This window comes from Misgurnus anguillicaudatus, chromosome 21 (assembly GCF_027580225.2).
Source record: "Misgurnus anguillicaudatus chromosome 21, ASM2758022v2, whole genome shotgun sequence".
NCBI lineage: Eukaryota > Metazoa > Chordata > Actinopteri > Cypriniformes > Cobitidae > Misgurnus > Misgurnus anguillicaudatus.
In genome coordinates this window covers 25,198,306-25,219,716 of record NC_073357.2, presented here as the reverse complement: position 1 = coordinate 25,219,716, position 21,411 = coordinate 25,198,306, and the positions used below count along the sequence as shown (strand labels likewise).

At 38.5% G+C, this 21,411-nt stretch overlaps 1 protein-coding gene across 2 annotated transcripts; it reads right to left on the bottom strand.

Annotated features, from left to right (window-relative positions):
• Positions 1–638: 638 nt before the first annotated feature.
• tmem102 (transmembrane protein 102) lies at positions 639–20,690 on the bottom strand. Of its 2 annotated transcripts, none has more exons than XM_055198661.2 (3): positions 20,534–20,690; positions 19,687–19,892; positions 639–3,520 (listed from the first exon to the last, which is right to left on the bottom strand). In XM_055198661.2, exons 2-3 carry the CDS (start codon positions 19,880–19,882, stop codon positions 2,160–2,162), a joined length of 1,557 nt encoding a protein of 518 aa, XP_055054636.2. In that variant the 5' UTR covers positions 19,883–19,892; positions 20,534–20,690; the 3' UTR covers positions 639–2,159. The 2 variants fall into 2 exon arrangements, with proteins under 2 accessions (XP_055054636.2, XP_055054644.2); XM_055198669.2 differs by having other exon boundaries at positions 20,525–20,679.
• Between the last annotated feature and the right edge of the window lie 721 nt (positions 20,691–21,411).

Below are 21,411 nucleotides of genomic sequence, written 5' to 3'. Positions count from 1 at the left end.
CTATTTAGCTTTTCCGTGACTCTTTGGGTCCTTGCAAATGGTCAAATGAGAAATGCAAATTAGCTATGGCCAGGTGGATGTAACAAGCTCGCTGATTGGCTCTGATTGTACGTTATGCGCCAATATAGATCTCGGATTAGGACCCAAAGAGTCACGGAAAAGCTAAATAGAGAGGCTAAAACGAAAAGCAAATCGAATAGCGAAAAGAATAAGGAGAACCATCGGGAAAATGAAAACAGAAATGTTAAACGAAAATGCCCTTTTAAATGCCTAATTTAAACCTCTATTCGTAGTTAAATTTGTAAATCCAGTTATTTCTTTCTCTTTTTAAATCGCTTTTTGAAATACATTTTAAAAATTCCTTTACTTAATTAAGAATTTGTAAATGCAATTTAAAATGATGAACTTATTGAGTGTTTTATGTTGTTTTTGTAAATTGTTATATTAATTTGAACTATTTATTAATCGGTTAATATTTCATCTCTATGTTATTTTTATAATATAACTTTTAATTGCCTAATAAAATGTCACATAATGATTTTTTTTGTAACTTTGTCTATCCATTTATAGATCAATTAGTGAATTCCCAAACAAATATATTAATTGTCATTTCTATTGTCCAGGTAGTTATTAAATATTGAAGTTCCCCACCACACTCTGCATGACTCCTGTGGTCCTCCATATCCATCATCTTTCAGACAAACACATTTGGAGTCGCTCTAGCAAATGTCCTTGCTCTTCCAAGCTTAAATGGGAGAAAACAGGGATCAAGGAACAACTTGTGACTTTGAAGCCCAAAAAGTGCATTCATTCCTCACAGAAGTAATCCACATGGCTTCAAGGGTCAATAAAGGTCTTTTGCGGGTAATGGATGTGTTATTGTAAGAAAATTATCCATATTTCAAACTTTATAATAACTAGCTTCTGGTTATGATGCCTGTTTACTACCATTATAAAACTTGGAAGAGCAAGGACACTACCAAAACAACTCAATGTGTTCATCTGAAAATGATGGACATATGCATCTCGAATCGCCCGAGAGGGCAAATCAAAGGGCAATTTTGATATTTGGCTGGAGCATCCCTTTAAGGTACACAATAGCTCCTAAGGGTATAATATTTTACCCCAAAATGTACAACATTTTAGTGTGTTGTATACTCACACAAAAATTTACTTTTAAGGGTACCACCACACCGACAGAAAATATACAGCTAAGTACCCTTTTTTGACAGTGTATATGTGTGTCATCACACATTCCTTTAATCTGGAAGCAGAATAGCTGATACCCAATCAGTGCCATCAACTTAACCAATCACTATCGAGAATCGAAAAAATCAACAGTCTGTGCCATCGAATCATTGTCAGCACACTCTAACCCAGATACCCAAAAGTACACAAAAATAGCTACAAAAAATAATTTCAACAGGCTGTACAGCAGCTTCTTACTTATAAAAGACAAGGCATGTGTTTGAGATATATTCCTCGTCTTTTTCTCTCTGTGCTTTTATATATACTGTAAAGCATTGTTTAAATCTTACCAGTTAAAACAAAAAAAGAAAAGTACCTGAGAAAGGTGCAAGCAAGGTAACCGAGAAAATAAAAAATTAAAGCAAGAGAGTATTGTAATAAACAAACCTAAAACTTCTCTACAAAAAATTACATTCGGTTTCATCATAATGTACCTTGGCCTAGTTGGTTGTTCTGTTGAATTGCCCTTAGGCTTTATAGTGAAACAGCAGATATGTAATCTCAATTCTCAGTGGTATCAAGCATCAGGACACGGTAAAAACCCTCATGAAATCCCACAGCACATCATCATTGGCTAAGTCTACTTTATGTGCAATCTGTCATCTGGGGATTTTCGGAAGGATGCTATTGAACCACCATTTGAAAGACTTTTTAGTATATAAAATCCATCTGTTCTCCTACTGTTCCGGTTCGCCCTGACTTGTCTAAAACCTTTGGATGAGTGAAACTCTTACAGTTCCTAAATGGAGAATCAAGCAAGCGCTTCGATTGTAGTCTAGCGGTTTTGAGTGTAAAACAGTTTTTTAAGATTTGGTGTAATTCATTAAGACAGTCCTCCTATTGTAAGTTTGGTTGCACTGGGTTCCAACACCCTGGGAAATGTGTAAACGTTGGTTGTCAGCTTAGTCTGGTCAGAAGAATTTGTCATCAATGCGGAAATGTGGCCGTGTTACGTCATCTGGGTTGAGGAAGACTGAAATGGACTTGCCAGGGTTCTCTGTTACCAACTGTTGTAGTCGCTGTGCCAACCGGTCATCTTGTGGCGATCCTGCACCATAACCATGCTTAGGCGATGATAACCCATGCCCATTGCTTGCTGCTCCCGCTGCCTCACGTTTAAGCTGGCTTGCCTGCCGTGCCTGCTCTAATGCTGCCCTTAAGTGTTCACTAGGATCCGAGCGTAGATGTGCAAGCTTTCGTGCAACCAATAGGGCAGCACCATCTGTGAGGTGCTCCAGCATGTTGCACTGGGGAAGGAAATAATTTGGACAGTTTTTGCCCAAAATGCAGTGTGCCAAGTCATCCAGAAGACCAAGGAACAGCCGGGAAGGTGTCTCGTGATCTGGGCAGCCAAGGTAAGTGGTAGGCAACCGGTCACATGCCCAAAACATTAAGGTACGTAGGTGGTAGAGACTAAGGCCAGTGCGAGGACGGGCTAAAAGCCTTGACAATACAGCTTTGGCTGCTTGGAAGGCCTGTGCCATTGGATGGGGCACACATTTCTTTAGCTGAACCTCACTGCGGGAGAAGGCAAGTCTCCACTCACGGTCAGGTCTGGTAGGAGGACTGGCAGCTGGTGAACAGCATGGAAGCAAGTAAAACCCACTAATGGCCTCCTCTTCTGTAATTTTACCATCCCAGAAGTGGTTTGTCGTGAGCCAACCTTGTGCAATAGCTGGCCAGCCACGAAATGAAACGACCGGAATCAAATCGTAGAGAATACGGCTAGTCCCTGCTGTGAGAATTAGTGTTGTCAGTGGACCATTCCGCTCCACCCGGTCAGGAACAGGAATCCCCCTCTGAGGATTCCGCCGCAGCTCTTCCACCGCCGTCCCAACTACACTCCAAAACCAATCAGTGACCAACAAAGGCGAAAAGTAGCATCCATCTAATAACTGGGAAGACTGCAGGGAGGGAATTGAACCTTGTGCAGCTCCAGTTTCTTCCTCCTCATCCTCATCTTTCTTCTCGCTTTCATTCTCATCTTCACAGCAGATATTCCAACGTGACAACATTGCAGAATCACAGAGGCGCAGACTTAGCCAAGAATGGCATGCTGGAGAATGCCGCATATCCAACGTTACAGGCTGATTGCGATCATGCAGCTTCAGTGCAGGGACCAGTAAAGTGAAATCAAAATCAAAGTCAACTCCTTTGGCATAGTCGCCTAGATCTTCCGGGTTAAGGTCAAGAACACCTTCCCTTGCCCCACCAGATAGCAACAGGTACTCATTTGCCACAGGCAGTCGCTTGTCAACCTTTTGCACCAGCCCTGTGAAGTAAAATCAAGTAAGTAAGATAAAATAAACAAAAAAGGAAGACTTGTGTAATGTTATATTATAATGAGCAAAACAAAACTGTGATCTGGATGTAAGCTTTCAACATGGGAAAGTTTGTTTTCCAATGCTTGCCAACAGAAACATTGACTAACACAATATGCCAGATAGGGTAAACATAATTGATGTAGTATAAGTATTACAGAAATGGAAATACCTGTACATCAAGAAAGTGTAAGAACTTCTTAGTGTTGACTCATTAGCAAGAGCATTAATGTGATCATACAAAAAACTACAAAGAACCAAACATAAGGACACATCTCCTTACTACAGATAAAAACAAGCAGCCACTGTCAGATGGTTTAAAAAACCCATAAAAATCAATGTTATCACTTTTAAGTCTTATTTAGACAGTCTTAGCTAAAATGACCTGCTGTTTCTGGCTAAAAAAACAAATATAAAAGGATTAATTGACAACAGGCCGTTGACTTTTTCGAAAATAATGCAAGTTCGTGTTGTGCCGTTAGACTGCGGGTCTGCATTATTTTCAAACAATTCATGGACCGGAGTCAACCACTTCAGTTATACCATGGTTGAAATAATTGACGAGGGGCCGTTGAACTACAAGAAAACAATGCACACCCAAGGTGGTAATGCGGCACAACGCGAAGGGAACCTGTGGTATAAATATTAGTGGTCGATCGATATTGGGGGTTTTATGGCCAATGCGATATTTAAAAAATATATTTTAAAAAAAAAACGGTATGGCCGATTGGCCGATATGAGGCCAATATAAAACAAACGTTATTACAGTAAATAAGAGACAAACAAAAAATTTGTGAAACTAAAAAAAACATTTGTTATGCCCTTTTGAAGTTCTTAAACAATATTTACAAGACATAATTAATCTGACATCTCACGGTAATGTTTGAATAAGTATGTTACACGACTAGTGTGTTGTTGTGTGTGACACAACATAACGTCATGTTAAAAAGTGAATAATGATTGGTCATTTTACTGTCTATCAGACTTTGAGTGAAACTGAGTGTCTTTTTATTAGGATAGCGAAAACTAAAAATTTTCTTGACCGACCACCGAGCCTCAATAGCTGGTTGAAACCGGTTAACTGATGGGCCTATTCGTTTAAAATAGGCTATGCTACGCTATTTGAAATAACAGCCATTTTGAGCCGCACCTGCAATTTTGAAATTGCCGCTCTGCCTCACACACACAGAGCGGCGCTGCCCTTCCACTCATCACTTTTTTTAAATGCCCTACAGCGCAGAACATAAGTCCCGCAAATGTGGCGCCGAATCGGAGGACAAATGGCTACTTGGTTTCGAAATGTTTTAGGTACAAGGTGATCGCGTTGAAAATAAAGGCGTTTGTCTAGCGTTAGAAGCTTGAAAATTGCTGTGGCTCATATTAGAAAATGACAGCTCCGAAGAGACGCTGTAGTTTGAGGTGGTGCTAACAATAATAAAGAAAGAGGATGATCATCATTAATTATCTGTTACCACTGAAATATAGATGTAATATATTTCCAAATCTAAGCCCATCTTATGCAGAATGTTGTTGAATAGACTGCAACACGATAAAACCAATAGATAAAACGGGCACCTTCAGAATGCGTAAAAGATGCAACGGCCAAGGTAGGTCTAACTCAATGTGTGCCAGAAAGCCCTTGTCTGTTCTAGAACAAATGCAACAAAGATATTTAATGCTAATGTATGAGGCATATAGGCCTACGCTGAGTTATATTCATTTATGATGAGGTGCGTTTTAGTTAACAATGCAATGCAAGTGAACGCGCAGTGCCGGCACCTTCATGCACGGACCGGTCATTATATTCTCTGCTATATTTGTTTTTTATTTATTAAATACATGTAATTGGTTGATGAAACATTTATTAAAATTAAGATACAATTTATACAAAACGAAATTCACTTTAAAGTAGGGATGCGATAGGATTTTTTTTTGGGCCGATACCGATTTAAACAGACAACTTCTGGCCGATACAGATGCCGATATTAAACACTTGTATACAATACTATACAGTTGGTCTATTAGCTAGTTTATATCTGCATCAAATTATTTTTAGTGAACATGGATTGGATCTAATTAACATTCAACTGACCAACATAATAAGAGAGGCACAAATTAAGCTAAAACAAATATAATAAGACAACATGACAACCTTCAAAGGTGGTTTTTGCTATTCAGCATTTATTTTATTAACAACATTAACTCATTTTTTACATATAATGGATTTCTTTATGCAGTTAATTAATAAACAATCGGTATCGGCCTTTCTCGTGCTATTGCCGATATGCCGATGGTTTCAAATTCATCAAAAATCGGCCGATAAATATCGGCGGCCGATACATCGGTGCATCACTAAGAAATGCTTTCTACAAAGCAAAACTTAATTTAGTGGTAAAAATCATGTCTGAGGATTTACAAAAACAAAACTTTATCTGCACTTTACTGTTAGCCCAAAAGACGTTAATGTTAAATTATTTGGAAAACAATCAGGAGAGACTTTAATTTTAATTATTTTATTGCTGTATTTAATTTACTATTCGAATGAAGGAATTTACCAAAAAATAGCCTGTAGCATTTACTTTTTGCAAACCTTGTGAGCATGCAAACCCAAACGCCGTGACCTTGCCCCAAATGTTTTTATTGGTTTATTAAGTACAAACAGGCGAGTTAAAACTGAGTGTGAGGGATTTGTTCACTTCACACACAAAGATCTTTGAAAGAGATGACTAACTGTAGTAGCGTTTAGTCCACTGTCTATAATTTTTTTCTTTTATTTTTTATAGTAACCGACAACTGACAACTTTGACCGGTTAACGTTGATACGGTCAACCATCGGTCAAACGGTCATCGGTTAACATCCCTAGTTTTTATTACTTCAAATTTAAATAAGAGAGAAATTTACTGGCGACTGAAAAGATTTATCGTCCGATGCCTTTAAAAAATATATTAAAATATCTGCCGATATATCGGCCTCTGCGATATACTGTCATCACTAATAAATATATATATATACATTTTCAGACCTTCTCAGTGACTAAGAACTACAATTGACAACATAAAATGCAATAAAATGAGTGGGATAAAATAAAGCTTTGAAAAAGCGAGGGTGAAAAGAAAATTATTTTCCAGAGAAGACTAAGATCTCTTAGAGCCCCTTCTCAGTTTAGGTCAGAGAAAATCTCTCAAGTTCAGAAGAAAATAAAATCTTTGTGACCAAATTATTTACATCCCTCAATTCTGTTTACAATTCAAACCACTGATCTCACTTTCAGATGTGTCCTGGCACTTTAATAGCTTTTCAACATTTAGAAGTTTCCAATCCCCAGGAATCTTTTTTATATTAAAATGCAAAAACACACTTCCTTCTAACCCACTGTAATTAAAAAAATGTACTTTTGACAGAAAGACAATTACTGATTAAGTACACTTGGTGTACAAGTCTCTTATCTAATAGAGCTTTAATGTCCCATAATGCAAAAATGATCCCCATAAGGACCTAAATGACAGGAATCGTTTCAATGGGAATACAACCAACAACAGTTTTAGTAATTATCAAACTATAACTGCAAATCAATTCATGTTTATCAGACCCATCGGGTGAATTTCTAGGGGGAGAACTCCATCAAAGGGTTACTATTATTGACCACTCAAAAACAGAAACAAAATAACAATACTTTTTAATCATCACTCTTCATGACAGGTGCCAAGGGAAGCTGGTTAGCATAAGCACTTTTTACAACAGTTATTAATTAGAGCCCAGCATGCACTGCTGTCAAGTCATGATTTACAAACAACCCACCTTGTGACATTTTAATTTATTCCTTGGCTTTTTACAGCTAAAATTACCACGTTATGGATTTAAATTAGATGAGACTCCTTGTCATACATGAATGCTGATTTCATCACCAAATGTTAAACACCCTACAAACGTGATGTATATTATTAGCATTTTGCTTTTATTGTTTATTCATATAATTGCATTCAAAGTGACTTGGAGTGCATTTAACTATACATTTTATTATTTTTGTACCTTGAAAATCAAACCCTTTGCCTAGGTGTTATTAGTTAGCACCATGATTTAGCAGCTACAGGAATCAGACTCTGTTTGGGGAAGAATTGAAGAAAACAAGAGGTCGACCGATAGTGGATTTTACCGATACCGATAACTAAGTTGGTCTCTGCTTGCAGATAACCGATTAATCGACCGATTCTTTAAATGGATACTGGATAAAAATTAAAAAAAACACTCAAAGTGAAACTGTAAGTGCTGAAATGTATTACAAAAGTAATAAAACGACAGTACTGAACAATGAAAATGTGCTAAATGAAATAAATAAATAAATAAATATTAATAAGTATTGAAGTAAATACTTCTGTGAAATACTCCCACTAAATGTAAATGATATGTGTAGTCTTGTACTTTATTTTTTCTGTTTTAACACTTAATACTCATCTAATAAAATCAACAAAAGATGTATTGTTGTGATGATAAAAATGAACTGAAATCAAATTTTGATTTGTTGGATATGTTAATGATGCCGACAGCTCCATATAATTCGCTTTCTCTCGTTATTAACTTAAAATATGGATAAAAGTAACCCTCTGGAATTAAACAAATGCAAATCGATTGTAATAATCATGACATTAAACATTTGGGATAGATGCATCTATTCAGCAAATTAATTATTTCATAATGATATGAAGCAACGGACGCACCCGGAAATACTATCGGCATGGATTTTTAGTTCCACCAATGAATATCAATGCCGATTAATCGGCAAAACCGATTAATCGGTCTACCTCTAAAGGAAACAACTATGTGGGTATTTAATAGGGATGCATGATATATCGGCCGAAATATCGTTATCGGCCGATAACTGCTTATTTTTAATATTATCGTTTATCGGTCTGATAGCAAAATTAGGCCGATAAATGAAAGCCGATAAATTATGGATTATTTTGGTATGTTGAACCACTTCACTTGCTCATTGCTGACCATGTGGAGTTTTGATTGGTGCTTTCTGTGACATAGCACAAAGATGACACGTGTTGCGGGCTTAAGAAGAGTATGCTAGTCTAGCGCAAAGACAAGATGTCCGCGGTCTGCGAGTTTTTCATTGTGAAAATAATCTGAATATTTATCGGCCTATAGATATCCGTTATCGGCCAAAATTTTCATATCGGTGCATCCCTAGTATTTAATGAACAACCAACAAAGACATCACTAAGGGAAAACGATAGCGTAACAACATAATTTATATGTTGGGGTTCCAGTAGTCTAGCCTCATTTCTGGATTATAATCAACCCATCTGCATTAGCACATTAAAATTGCAGTTTCAACGGAGTTTCAAAGGACTCTAAACGATCCCAAACGAGGCATAAGGGTCTTATCTAGCAAAACGATTGTCATTTTTGACAAGAAAAATAAAAAATATGCACTTTTAAACCACAACTTCTAGCCAGCGTGACGTCACGTAATTGCGTAATGACGTTGAAAGGTCACGTGTTACATATATGAAACGCACATTTATATGCACAAAATGCAACACTTAAAGCAACACTATGTAGTTTTTTTACCTTTAAATAATGTCTCTAAAATTATTTCAGTGATAGAACAACTTTTAACTGGACAAATTGTACTGTTGCTGCAACCTGAGCAGCCTCCTAGCTGCTACAAGCACACTCTGAAAGTGTCGGTGGAGGGTAGGAAACACAGCCCCGCCCCTCCCCCTGCCTGCAGAAGAGTGTCTGATACCAGGCACTGTTGCGCTTTTCAACCACATGGGGGAGCTTTAAGTCATTTTTACATGAAAACTACATAGTGTTGCTTTAAACTATGTTATGTCTCTGTTACTGGACAGAAAGTTTAATTACCATTGTTGATGTCCACCATAAGAGTCAAAGCATGAGCTTCATAACATTAAGCAGCTTTTGCTATCATTTTAGCGATTAGCTGTCATGTCGTCCTCTCACCTGTTCTCAATCAAGATGTAATGCTCGTATGGCTCTTTGGTATCTCTTGACATTTGATGTTTAAATATGAGATGATATGAGGGAACTTGTGACGGCGCCGTACATTTAGCATCTGACTGACTGTATTTTTGTCCTAGCAGAGTGAATCCCAAAACAGCATCCTTTTAAACCATAGTGCCTTATTTTTTCTGTTTTAACACTTAATACTCATCTAATAAAATCAACAAAAGATGTATTGTTGTGATGATAAAAATGAACTGAAATCAAATTTTGATTTGTTGGATATGTTAATGATGCCGACAGCTCCATATAATTCGCTTTCTCTCGTTATTAACTTAAAATATGGATAAAAGTAACCCTCTGGAATTAAACAAATGCAAATCGATTGTAATAATCATGACATTAAACATTTGGGATAGATGCATCTATTCAGCAAATTAATTATTTCATAATGATATGAAGCAACGGACGCACCCGGAAATACTATCGGCATGGATTTTTAGTTCCACCAATGAATATCAATGCCGATTAATCGGCAAAACCGATTAATCGGTCTACCTCTAAAGGAAACAACTATGTGGGTATTTAATAGGGATGCATGATATATCGGCCGAAATATCGTTATCGGCCGATAACTGCTTATTTTTAATATGATCTCACTTCCGGTTTCACGCTGAACAGATCGTGCATCGGAGCTCCGTCGAGTTCTTCATCTAAAAGCCTTTTTTACTATCTTATTCCTATTTATATATTAAGTTTTACCTAGGAATACTTTACCGTGAGGATTATTGAGCAGTACTACCACGTGAAACTATTTATCACTAATAAACACCCACAGTGTTAGCATATAGCCCGCTAGCTTCAACAAACGCTGCCGACTGAAGCTAGCATTTTCCGATCTAATGGCGGATTCATCTGATATATGCTTTTCTGACCTGTCCTCGCGTGAGCGGGAAGCTGCGAAGGAGTTGATCGGTTTGAGCAGATCCAACGCGAGCTACAGCGCCCACTTCACCATGTCTCCGGACGTCCACAAGCGACCGAGGAATGCGACAAACGAGTGCTCCACGCGATGCAGCTTTACGGACCGTAAGCGAGTGAACGGAGACGCCATTGCCCAACATGAAAGCGATCGGGAAGCTGTGGAGGAGCCGCTGCCCGGCCTTCGCAGATTCAGCATGCCCAACATCACCCTGGACCCAGACGTTCGCAGGCGACTGAGGCGTACCACAACCAAACCCCCAACGCGATGCAGCTCCGCGGAGCGCGTTCGGGTAAACAAAGACGCCATCGCCCAGCATGAAAGCGGTAAGAATCCGCTTGTTATTGTAACATGTACTACTTGCTACATGTATAGTTTAGCTTCTGCCGTTAGCATAGATGGGTTTACATGCACTAAGTGTATTGAAGTAATAAGATTAACTGAGAAGGTTGCTGAACTAGAATCGCGCATCCGAACGCTAGTTGAGGATAGCAAAACCGCTAATGTTACTGTTGTAAATACTGTATCGAGCGAAAAGACTAATGGCTCGGTTCCGACATCAGATGCTAATGTAAACATTACAAACAATGTATCGAGCGCACATAGTGTTCCGACATCAGATGCTAATGTAAACATTATAAATACTGTATCGAGCGCGCATAGTGTTTATCATAATACACATGGCTCGGTTCCGACATCAGAGTCAAGTCGGCGGTCTAACTGGGTGACTGTCAGGCGGCATAGTCATATACGGCGTCCATCTAAGACCCATAACGTTACGGTACTTTCTAACAGATTCGATCCCCTAAGGAATACACTAGCTGAAACATCTGTTAAAAGTGCCCTGGTCATTGGAGATTCTATACTCAGGAACACTAACATTGAGGCACCAAACACCCTAGTTGACTGTATACCGGGAGCCAGAACGTCTGACATTAGATCCAAACTTAAAGTGCTGGCTAATGCTAAACGGAAGTTTTCTAAGATTGTTATTCACGCCGGAACAAATGACACCAGACTCCGACAGTCGGAAATCACCAAAGATAATATTAAGGAGATGTGTGAAATTGCAAAAACAATGTCAGACAATGTAATATGCTCTGGTCCCCTCCCCGCCTACCGGGGAGATGAAACACATAGTAGATTAGTGTCTCTCAATGGCTGGATGTCAAAGTGGTGCCCTCAGCATAATGTAGGGTTTATAGACAATTGGAAGCATTTCTGGGGTAGACCATTTCTCCTAACCCGAGATGGCCTTCATCCGACATCAGAAGGAAGTGCTATACTCACCAGAAATCTGATTAATATTCTTAATTCTGATATAGTATGACTATCCAGGGCCCAGGTCAGGAAACAGACGGATCAGCTTAACTGTCCGTCTGTTAGCTGGCATGATATGTCTAGATTACATATATCCCAGAACTTCGAGTCGATCTTACCAGAATATCAACACATTTCAACTGTATCTGTTCCCCGAACAAGCAAATACAGAGCACCGCTTGCCACATCACGTACAAATTTGACCAACATAAAATTAGAAAACAATACATTACAAGATGAACCTCGAATGTTAAAATTCGGCCTTCTTAACATTAGATCGCTTACCAATAAAGAACCTATTGTTAATGAAATAATTAATGACGAAAACTTAGATGCACTCTGTTTAACAGAAACCTGGCTTAAGGCAGACGACTACATTAGTTTAAACGAATCCACCCCACAAGACTATTATTATAAACACGAACCTAGGTTAAAGGGGAGAGGGGGTGGTGTAGCTACAATATACAACAAAATTTTTAAAGTAAACCAAAAATCTGAACTAAAATTTAAATCATTTGAACTAATGTTGTTAAATATGGAAATAACTGATCGTAACCACAAACAGCTCTCTTTTGCCTTAGCTACAATCTATAGACCTCCGGGCCACCATGCAGATTTCCTTAAAGAAATAGCAGATTTTCTGTCTGAGCTTGTAGTCACTGTAGATAAAGCTCTTATCGTTGGTGATTTTAATATTCATGTGGATAACCATAAAGATGCATTAGGACGTGCGTTCTAACACATTGGATGCCGTTGCTCCCATTCGAAAAAAGAGAATCAAAGAAAAGCCGCCAGCTCCATGGTATGATCAACACACCGCAGCTCTAAAAAAGGCAACTAGGAAAATGGAAAGAAATTATAGAAGCACAAAATTAGAAGTATGGCGTGCAGCATGGAAAAATAGTGTTAAACACTACAGACAGGCTATTAAAACCGCCAGATCTTCCTATCTTAGCAAGCTTATAAATGAGAATCATAATAACCCTCGTTTCCTCTTTAGCACCGTTGCAAAACTGACTAGAAACAAAGAACAAACAGAAACCAATAGTAAACTCCAACACAATAGTAACGACTTCATGAACTTCTTTTCTAACAAAATTACGGCTATAAGGGAAAACATCGTAGCTACACAGGCAGCCACCACTCTACCCGTTAGTTCACTTAACACTAGACTACCACACGAACATCTTGATTCATTTAAACCTACTACAATAGAAGAGCTCTCTAAACTAGTAACGTCATCCAAATCATCGTCCTGTATATTAGACCCCGTTCCCACAAAACTACTTAAAGAGGTATTTCCTGTAGTGTCAACCCCGGTTCTAAATATCTTTAACTCATCGCTAGAAATAGGATACGTTCCAACATCTTTCAAACTAGCAGTTATTAAACCGCTGATTAAAAAACCACAGCTTGATCAGGGAGAGCTTAATAACTTTAGACCAATCTCAAATCTCCCTTTTCTTTCGAAAATATTAGAAAAGGTAGTGGCAAGCTAATTACGCACATTTTTGACAAATAATAGTACATATGAAAAGTTCCAATCAGGATTCAGGCCCCACCATAGCACAGAGACAGCGTTGCTTAGAGTTACAAATGACCTCCTATTAACATCCGATCGTGGTGAAATCTCAATTCTTATATTATTAGACCTTAGTGCAGCCTTTGACACAATAGATCATACAATCTTACTCAATAGACTAGAAAACTATGTTGGTATCAGTGGTCAGGCGCTAGCATGGTTTAGGTCGTATCTAACCAATCGCTATCACTTTGTTTATGTAAACGAGGAAGAGTCATATCACTCCCTGGTTAAATACGGTGTACCGCAGGGATCGGTTTTAGGTCCTATCCTGTTCTCGTTATACATGTTACCTCTAGGAGACATTATCAGGAAACATAACATAAGTTTTCACTGCTATGCGGATGATACCCAGCTTTACATCTCCTCACATCCCAGCGAAACACACACGTTTTCTAAGCTAACAGACTGCCTTAGCGATGTTAGTGACTGGATGGCACATAACTTTCTTAAGCTGAACTCCAATAAGACAGAGATACTTATTATTGAACCGAATCGCTACAAACATAATATGTCAGATTACAAGTTGCACATAGATGGCTGCACTGTGGTGCCATCTTCCACGGTTAGGAACTTAGGTGTGATGTTCGACAGCAACTTATCCTTCGATAGTCATATCGCCAACGTCTGCCGCACAGCATTCTTCCATCTTAGAAATATCTCGAAAATACGACATATACTGTCTACATCTGACGCAGAGAAGCTTATCCATGCTTTTATGACCTCTAGAATAGACTATAGTAACTCGCTACTCGGGGGATGGCATGCAAATCAAGTAAACAAGCTTCAGCTAGTTCAAAACGCTTCCGCAAGGGTACTTACTCGATCTAAAAAGTATGACCACATAAGCCCAATTCTGGCATCTTTACACTGGCTACCAGTTAAATATCGCATACAATTTAAAATATCACTAATCACCTACAAAGCTTTAAATGGCCTAGCACCCTCATATCTTAGAGAATTACTATCAGAATACAATCCATCACGCACACTACGGTCGCAAAATTCTGGTCTCTTGATTATCCCTAGACTATCAAAAGTGTCTAAAAGTGGAAGGTCATTTTCCTACTTAGCCCCTAAGCTCTGGAATGATTTATCAACCGATGTCCGAGAATCAGACACAGTCGATAATTTTAAATCTAGACTTAAAACTTTTCTCTTCAACAAAGCATTCGCATAATTTGTCTAGTAAAAGTACTTAACTCGAAATAGTTATCTGTACGGAACAAAGCACTCGCAGTCATAACACAGACCAACCAAATAAATAAATAAAAACCTTATCTTAACCTATAGTCGGATTGCGATTTTGGAACTTTCGTGTTCTTGTGAATAGTATGCCATACAAACCCGTTTGCCACTGAACCTGCATTAATGACGACAGTGGGGCCTCCAGCCTTAGTCAAACGGGTTGGCACGTATGGTTGGGTTGTGATTTTGGCGCTTTCTGTGTCTTGTGAATAGTATGCCATACAAACCCGTTTGCCACTGAACCTGCATTAACGACGACAGTGGGGCCTCCAGCCTTAGTCAAATGGGTTGGCACGTATGGTTGGGTTGTGATTTTGGCGCTTTCTTTGTATTGCGAATAGTATGCCATACAGACCCGTTTGCCACTGAACCTGCATTAACGACGACAGTGGGGCTTCTGGCCTTAGTCAAAAGGGTTGGCACGTATGGTTGGGTTGTGATTTTGGCGCTTTCTTTATATTGCGAATAGTATGCCATACAGACCCGTTTGCCACTGAACCTGCATTAACGACGACAGTGGGGAGTCAGGCCTTAGTCAAACGGGTTGTCACGTATGGTCGGGTTGCGATTTTGGCGCTTTCATGTGTCTTGTGAATAGTATGCCATACACACCCGTTTGCCACTGAACCTGCATTAACAACGACAGTGGGGCCTTCATCCTTAGTCAAACGGGTTGACACGTATGGTCAGGTTGCGATGTTGGCATTTTCTCGTGATCTTGTAAATAGTATGCAATATAGACCCGTTTGCCACTGAACCTGCATTAACGACGACAGTGGGGTTACAGGCCTTAGTCAAACGGGTCGACAGGTTTCATTTTCTCTTAAAGATCGGAAGGTGACCCTTAGTTACCATATATACCGTCGCAGTGGGCCCCCAATTTGCAAAATCCTCAACTGTGGATAATATAATTATGCCGCAATAGTTAGTCTGTCTGAAACTAAGCTGATTAAACCACATCACTGTGTGACACTTGCATTACATGTGAACGGCCCCTACGCTAATATGATTTTGTTTTTCTCTCCCTGTCCTGTCCTCGACCCTGAGGACAATGGGACAAACAGACCCAGTTCCGGTAGATGTGAAAGTTGACTCACCTCTGATCTACTGGTCGTCCATCACTGTGATGCCCAGCTGATGCCTGACCAACGACCACCGGCAGAACCCGCTTAAACCCCGCTTAATCCCCGCTTAATCTCCTTATCCGTTTATATGTGTTTATATACATATATATCTCCCAAGGGTTTTTCCCTCCTAGGACTTTTTATTTTTTTTCCTCGGCTCAACAACCCGGGGTTTTTGTTTTTTTTCTCCTAGGGGGTTTTTTACCCCGGGGAGGTAGCCTGCTTGGGCTTAATTTAGCTTCTTCTCCTAGACGTTACATTAGTAATACGCTCGTTCATAATGTCGAGTCATAGCCTCAGCAAATTTGACAGCTTATGCTATTGTGTATTATGTTGTGCTATCTGTCATTTTTCTGTGCTTTTACTGCTTCTATTAATGTAAAGCTGCTTTGAAACAATTGAGTATTGTGAAAAGCGCTATATAAATAAAATTGAATTGAATTGAATTGAATTGAATGTTAAGTGTGTTTAGGCTTCACAGCATTGCGCGAAGTGGTGGGTTGCAGCGACGCGGGTGCACAGACTTTATCGGTTTGCTTTTGAATCATCCATTAACGTTACTGATGTCATACGCCGGTCTGCGTAGCTCAACACAACGTCTAACACGCGCACCCAGTCTTTACTACCACAGGGGCTTGTAATTCTAACCAGACATCCAAATGCTGCCATAACTACAATAAAAAAAAAATAAACCCACATGATCATCGTTTTCGTGATCGATCATAGATGCCACGTTCGGGTTCTCGAGCAATCGAGTACTCGTGCCCTCCCTACCATTAAAGTCCATTAAAATGAGAAAAATCCTGGAATGTTTTCCTCAAAAAACATAATTTCTTCTCGACTGAACAAAGAAAGACATCAACATTTTGGATGACATGGTGGCAGGTAAATTATCTGGATTTTTTTTAAGAAAATGGACTAATCCTTTAAGTGCACAAGACATAATTTTGTGTAATCATGCTAATGTCATTTTCTGAAATGTTTCATGTAACTACATCCGAAATTGGGTGTCTCTGAGAAAAGTCTGTCCAAGAAGTCACATAAGTATAGGTATCTCTATACTGCAAAGATCCAAATATAATGGTTGAACTATGGTCCCTGTAATAAATCAATGGTCGGTTTGTGGTTTCTAAAGTTTCAATACAAATACCCATAGTTAAACTATGGTAACTAGGGCAAAACATAGCAAATTCTTGTAAGGGATGAGCGCTGTTTCTTTTAGTTATAGTGCTACTTCATGTTGGTTTAGACAACGGCGAACGTGCCAAGTATAAACTCCTTGTTCATTCAAGTTACAAATGCAATTTTGCCTCCAGAGTTAAGACATCAAGTGCTCTGCCCATGGAAGTGAGTTTAAGGAAGTTTAGGGACTTTAGATTGGAATATTTCCATGAGCTAAAACCTCTATATGACCTTTTATTAACCTAGGAGAGCTTTTTTTAGGCCAAGCATAAGTATTTAAAATATTCAGGCAAAAAGGCTTATGGGTATTGATTACATTAGAATTTTTAAGTTTATGGATTTTGTAGGTTAAAAGGTTAAAGAGCACCTATTATCCGTGTACATATTAACAATAAGCAAAAGTTACAAATTCCAAAGTAAACGATGACGCAAGTTATCTGTTCCAACGTAAATCTTTTTTCTTGGACTACAACAAACACACGGATTGTAGGCAACAGTTTACTTCCTGGGCAGGTTAAGTGGACAGGAAGGTCAGTATCATAATTCCACCCGCTTCTGAAATACAGCCTTTAAGTAGTCTATGTTATTATATTTAAAGAATTTACTTCTGACTGAACCATGATTTAAACGCAAGTTTTGAGCAGTGCAGAGTAGCGCTTGTTCGTTGTTTCTACGATCACAAATGCACACTTGGTTGTAATGTTTTAATAATCCTTCAATACTTGGATCAAAAGGACAGTTTAAATGTAACCCTGATTATTTTAAAACAAATAAAATTATTAAATAAGCCTCGATTAAAACCAGATTTAAGACTAATCCTTGTTGGTGCAACCCACCCTAAGATTTTTAAAGTGATGTCTACTTGATCGCTTGAGTAAATGGAACATTTGGGTTTGCAGTGTGGAAACAAAGCTGAACTGCGATTTGCTTTGCATGTCAGTCAAGAGCCTCTTGGCCAGTCCTTGGTCAATAAAAGCTGCTACAATGCAGTCTGAAGGTCTGGCTATGCGAGACAAGGGTCACAGTGACCTTTACTTTAACAAGACAATGAAGCTCAATAATGAGCATTCTTTACATTTCTGCAATAGAAATGAAGTCCTTTGTCCTTTACATTTTTAAAATGTATACCACTGGTTCAAAATAATTAGCTCTGCTGAGAGAAAAAGGGTTCATAATCTCAAGTAGTTACCTTTACTCTGAGATTTTAGTATGCATATGGTATGTTGCAGTTTACAAGTCAAGCAGGTGTGGGATGCTCAATGAAGCAAACATGTTTTAATTACAAGAAGTTTATGTTTAAAATTATTCTGTTTTGGCCTTCAGAAGTGACAACATATAAAAGGTCTTCATATGCCGATCACCAGTTGTTCAATCATACATGAAAGAATCATCAAAATTAATGCTAAGGAGCACCTTACCAAGCACAAATATAAAAGCTTTCTACCCATCACTGTCAGTGGGTGTATGATGAATGCAGATGTAAACAGCAGGTGGAAAAAAAATAAGAAGGAAGCTTTTGGCTAAACATCAAGGGGTTAAAGGAGAGACAGATAAAGAGAAACTAAACAATTGAAGGTGGCAGCAGGCAGATAAAAAGTAACAAAGGACAGATTGCAAAAAAATCTCAAATGTTAATAAACACAAGTCCAAAAGTAATATAAAAAACAAGCAAACTATACAGAAGAAGCCTGGGTAGCAATGCAACAGATGGGACAAACAATAAACAGAGCTAGAGGGTAAAAGTTTAAATAAGCTGTAGAGACCGCTCAAACAGTTAAGACGGCTCAAACATGCATTTTAGTTCGGGACTAGGCTTAGGTGAAGGGATAGTTCACCCCAAAATGAAAATTCTGTCATCATTTACTCACCAATCAGAAGCCCCATTGACATCCAGAAAAAAAGAAAAAAGTAGAAAAAAGTATCCTATGGAAGTCAATGGGGCTTCTGATCGGTTTCGTTTCAAATATTCTTCAAAATTTCTACTTTTGTGTTTATCAGAACAAATAATGTATACAACATGAGGGTAAGTAAATGATGATAGAATTTTCATTTTTGGGTGAACTATCTCTTTAAACTATATGTCTGGGAAACCGCCCCAAAATGTAAGAAGTAGAGACATCTGCTGGACAAAAAGGTCTGGTTGAGTCATACTCTTGATCAAAGACTTGGAAAACCACTTATGACTTGGAAAATATACTTATAATTAGCACTATTCAACTTTTTTAACAGCAAACAATAACATATTTTATATATTTTGAAACATTAGCAACATATGACTAGTTTTTACTGTAAAAACTAACAGTGACATTCACTATGTACGTAATACATCAAAAAAAGTGCCATTTGTACACTAGACCTTTTCATATGCATTTGGCAGACGTTTTCATCCAAAGGGACAAACTATCTATCCATAAATGTGTTCCCTGGGAAGGGTCCTATGAACCATTAACGGTGACACTTCTTAGGTCTTTACTTTTGTTTGCCGTTTTTGAACATACTTTTTCAAAAGTTTTTTGTCTCAGATAATTTTTGGAGATTTGTAATATATGCATTTTAATTCACACAGATCACCCTATCAGAATAACCAAGTGTGTGGTAGCCTATATCGCATTAACTATACACATATACTTCAACGTTTGACAACCAGCAAGTATAATATATAAGTATTATCTGTGATATATATAGTGTTGTGTTTGTGGTCGCACCCAGCATGTTGAAGATAAAATCTTTGGCTGTGTGCACCTCGAGCGCCGTCTGGTCTCCAAACTCCCCCTGCTCCAGCTGCACCAGCTCCTGCACCTGCGCAGACAGCTGCTCAAGTGTCGTGCCCGAGCGGAAATCCACCTCGGACACCCGCTTCGCCGGTGCACGCGGGGCCACGGCACTCATGAGCGTCTCCATTGAGCATTACCTGAGAAAAAAAACGTGACACTATTTAACCAAACTGTAATAAAACTATGACAATTATCAATTTTATCAACAAATTTGTTCACCGTGTAAGATGGTGATTATGTGTATTCTTAATCATGCAGAGTCCCTAAAATAGAGCAAAAAACTAATTTTGTTTATTCAGTCTAACTTACACAGCATTTCAACCAACACGAGACCCGACTAAATCTCGGCCGCTAACTTCATCTCACCTTCGGATTACATTGTAATAATGACTAAATAGTTCAACACCCCTAGTTATTTACACCCACTGCATCGGAATGTAGGTCGAACAGTGGCAGATTAAGCAGCAAATTAGCCAGCTAATGTTTCTCCAGTGAAACAACTAAAACACTTGACAGTTCATCATTATAAACAACGACACCTTTGACAGTACGCTAACAAGGATTTCTCGCAAAATGCGTGCTGTAGGAGGGGGGAATATTTTTCAGATGATATGAGCATGTGTCCATACACATACAGTTATGCACGGAGATCAAGCAGCTCAAATTAGCTAACTAGCAGGTGTGGATTAGTAAATATATAAGCCAACGTGCTAACCAGCTACAGTCCACAAGATTCAGCGATTACATTCATTCATGAATTTACACACACCCTGGTTACCTAAGACTGGACGCTCTTTGCTTTAGACCCCGACTTGTTTGTTTTGATTTTGTATTTCAGCTCCCGTCATTTCCAACAGGTCCCCCCGCGCGCACCTTCCCACTGGCAACACCACTCCCGGAAATCGTGGACCTCCTCTGAGGATCTTGGGATTAGTAGTATTTTAAGGAGGGTGTATAGAAATAGTATATATACTGCCAGTAAATGTCTGATGCGTTAGCTTGAAATAAATAATCAATGTTAAATAGTGTCCAGTAGGCAGATAATGTAGTAATATACTCCGGTGCTGTTTAAACGTATTTTTTTATTTATTTTGCTTAATTAGTTATGGAACATTCTACGGAAATGTCCATATGTTATTTGAACAATTACACCTTCTTGAGCCATCAATGTAGCAATATTTGATTTTTATTAATTAATTAGAATTCCAAGCACCACAGAAGTGCTCATCCCCACAGTCGTGTACAGAGAGAACATGTTTTATTTTAAGATCAAAAACAGTGTTTTCTTCCATTTAAAATACAATAATGTGTCCATAACTATCAAATATATGATGTAAACTACATTAAAAAACAAAATGCTAAATAGATATGATAAAATATATAATGAAAGTAGTGGTCCCCTGGTGTCACTGGTGTTAGCATTTAACAAATCAGCTCTTATTTTTAAATAAAAATCACTCTGACGACATCACTTGACTTCATTCTTTCAATTTCCCGGAGATCTATGAAGAGAAGCCCATGGTAAGTCCACTGTCTCTTTTCAATTATCAGAAATCTTCTCATTTATCTCATGATTTCATATGAAGCTTTTAGTTTAAGTCACTGGTATGACGACCTTTATTGTTTGGTAATTGCAAAAAACTAAAATACAAATGG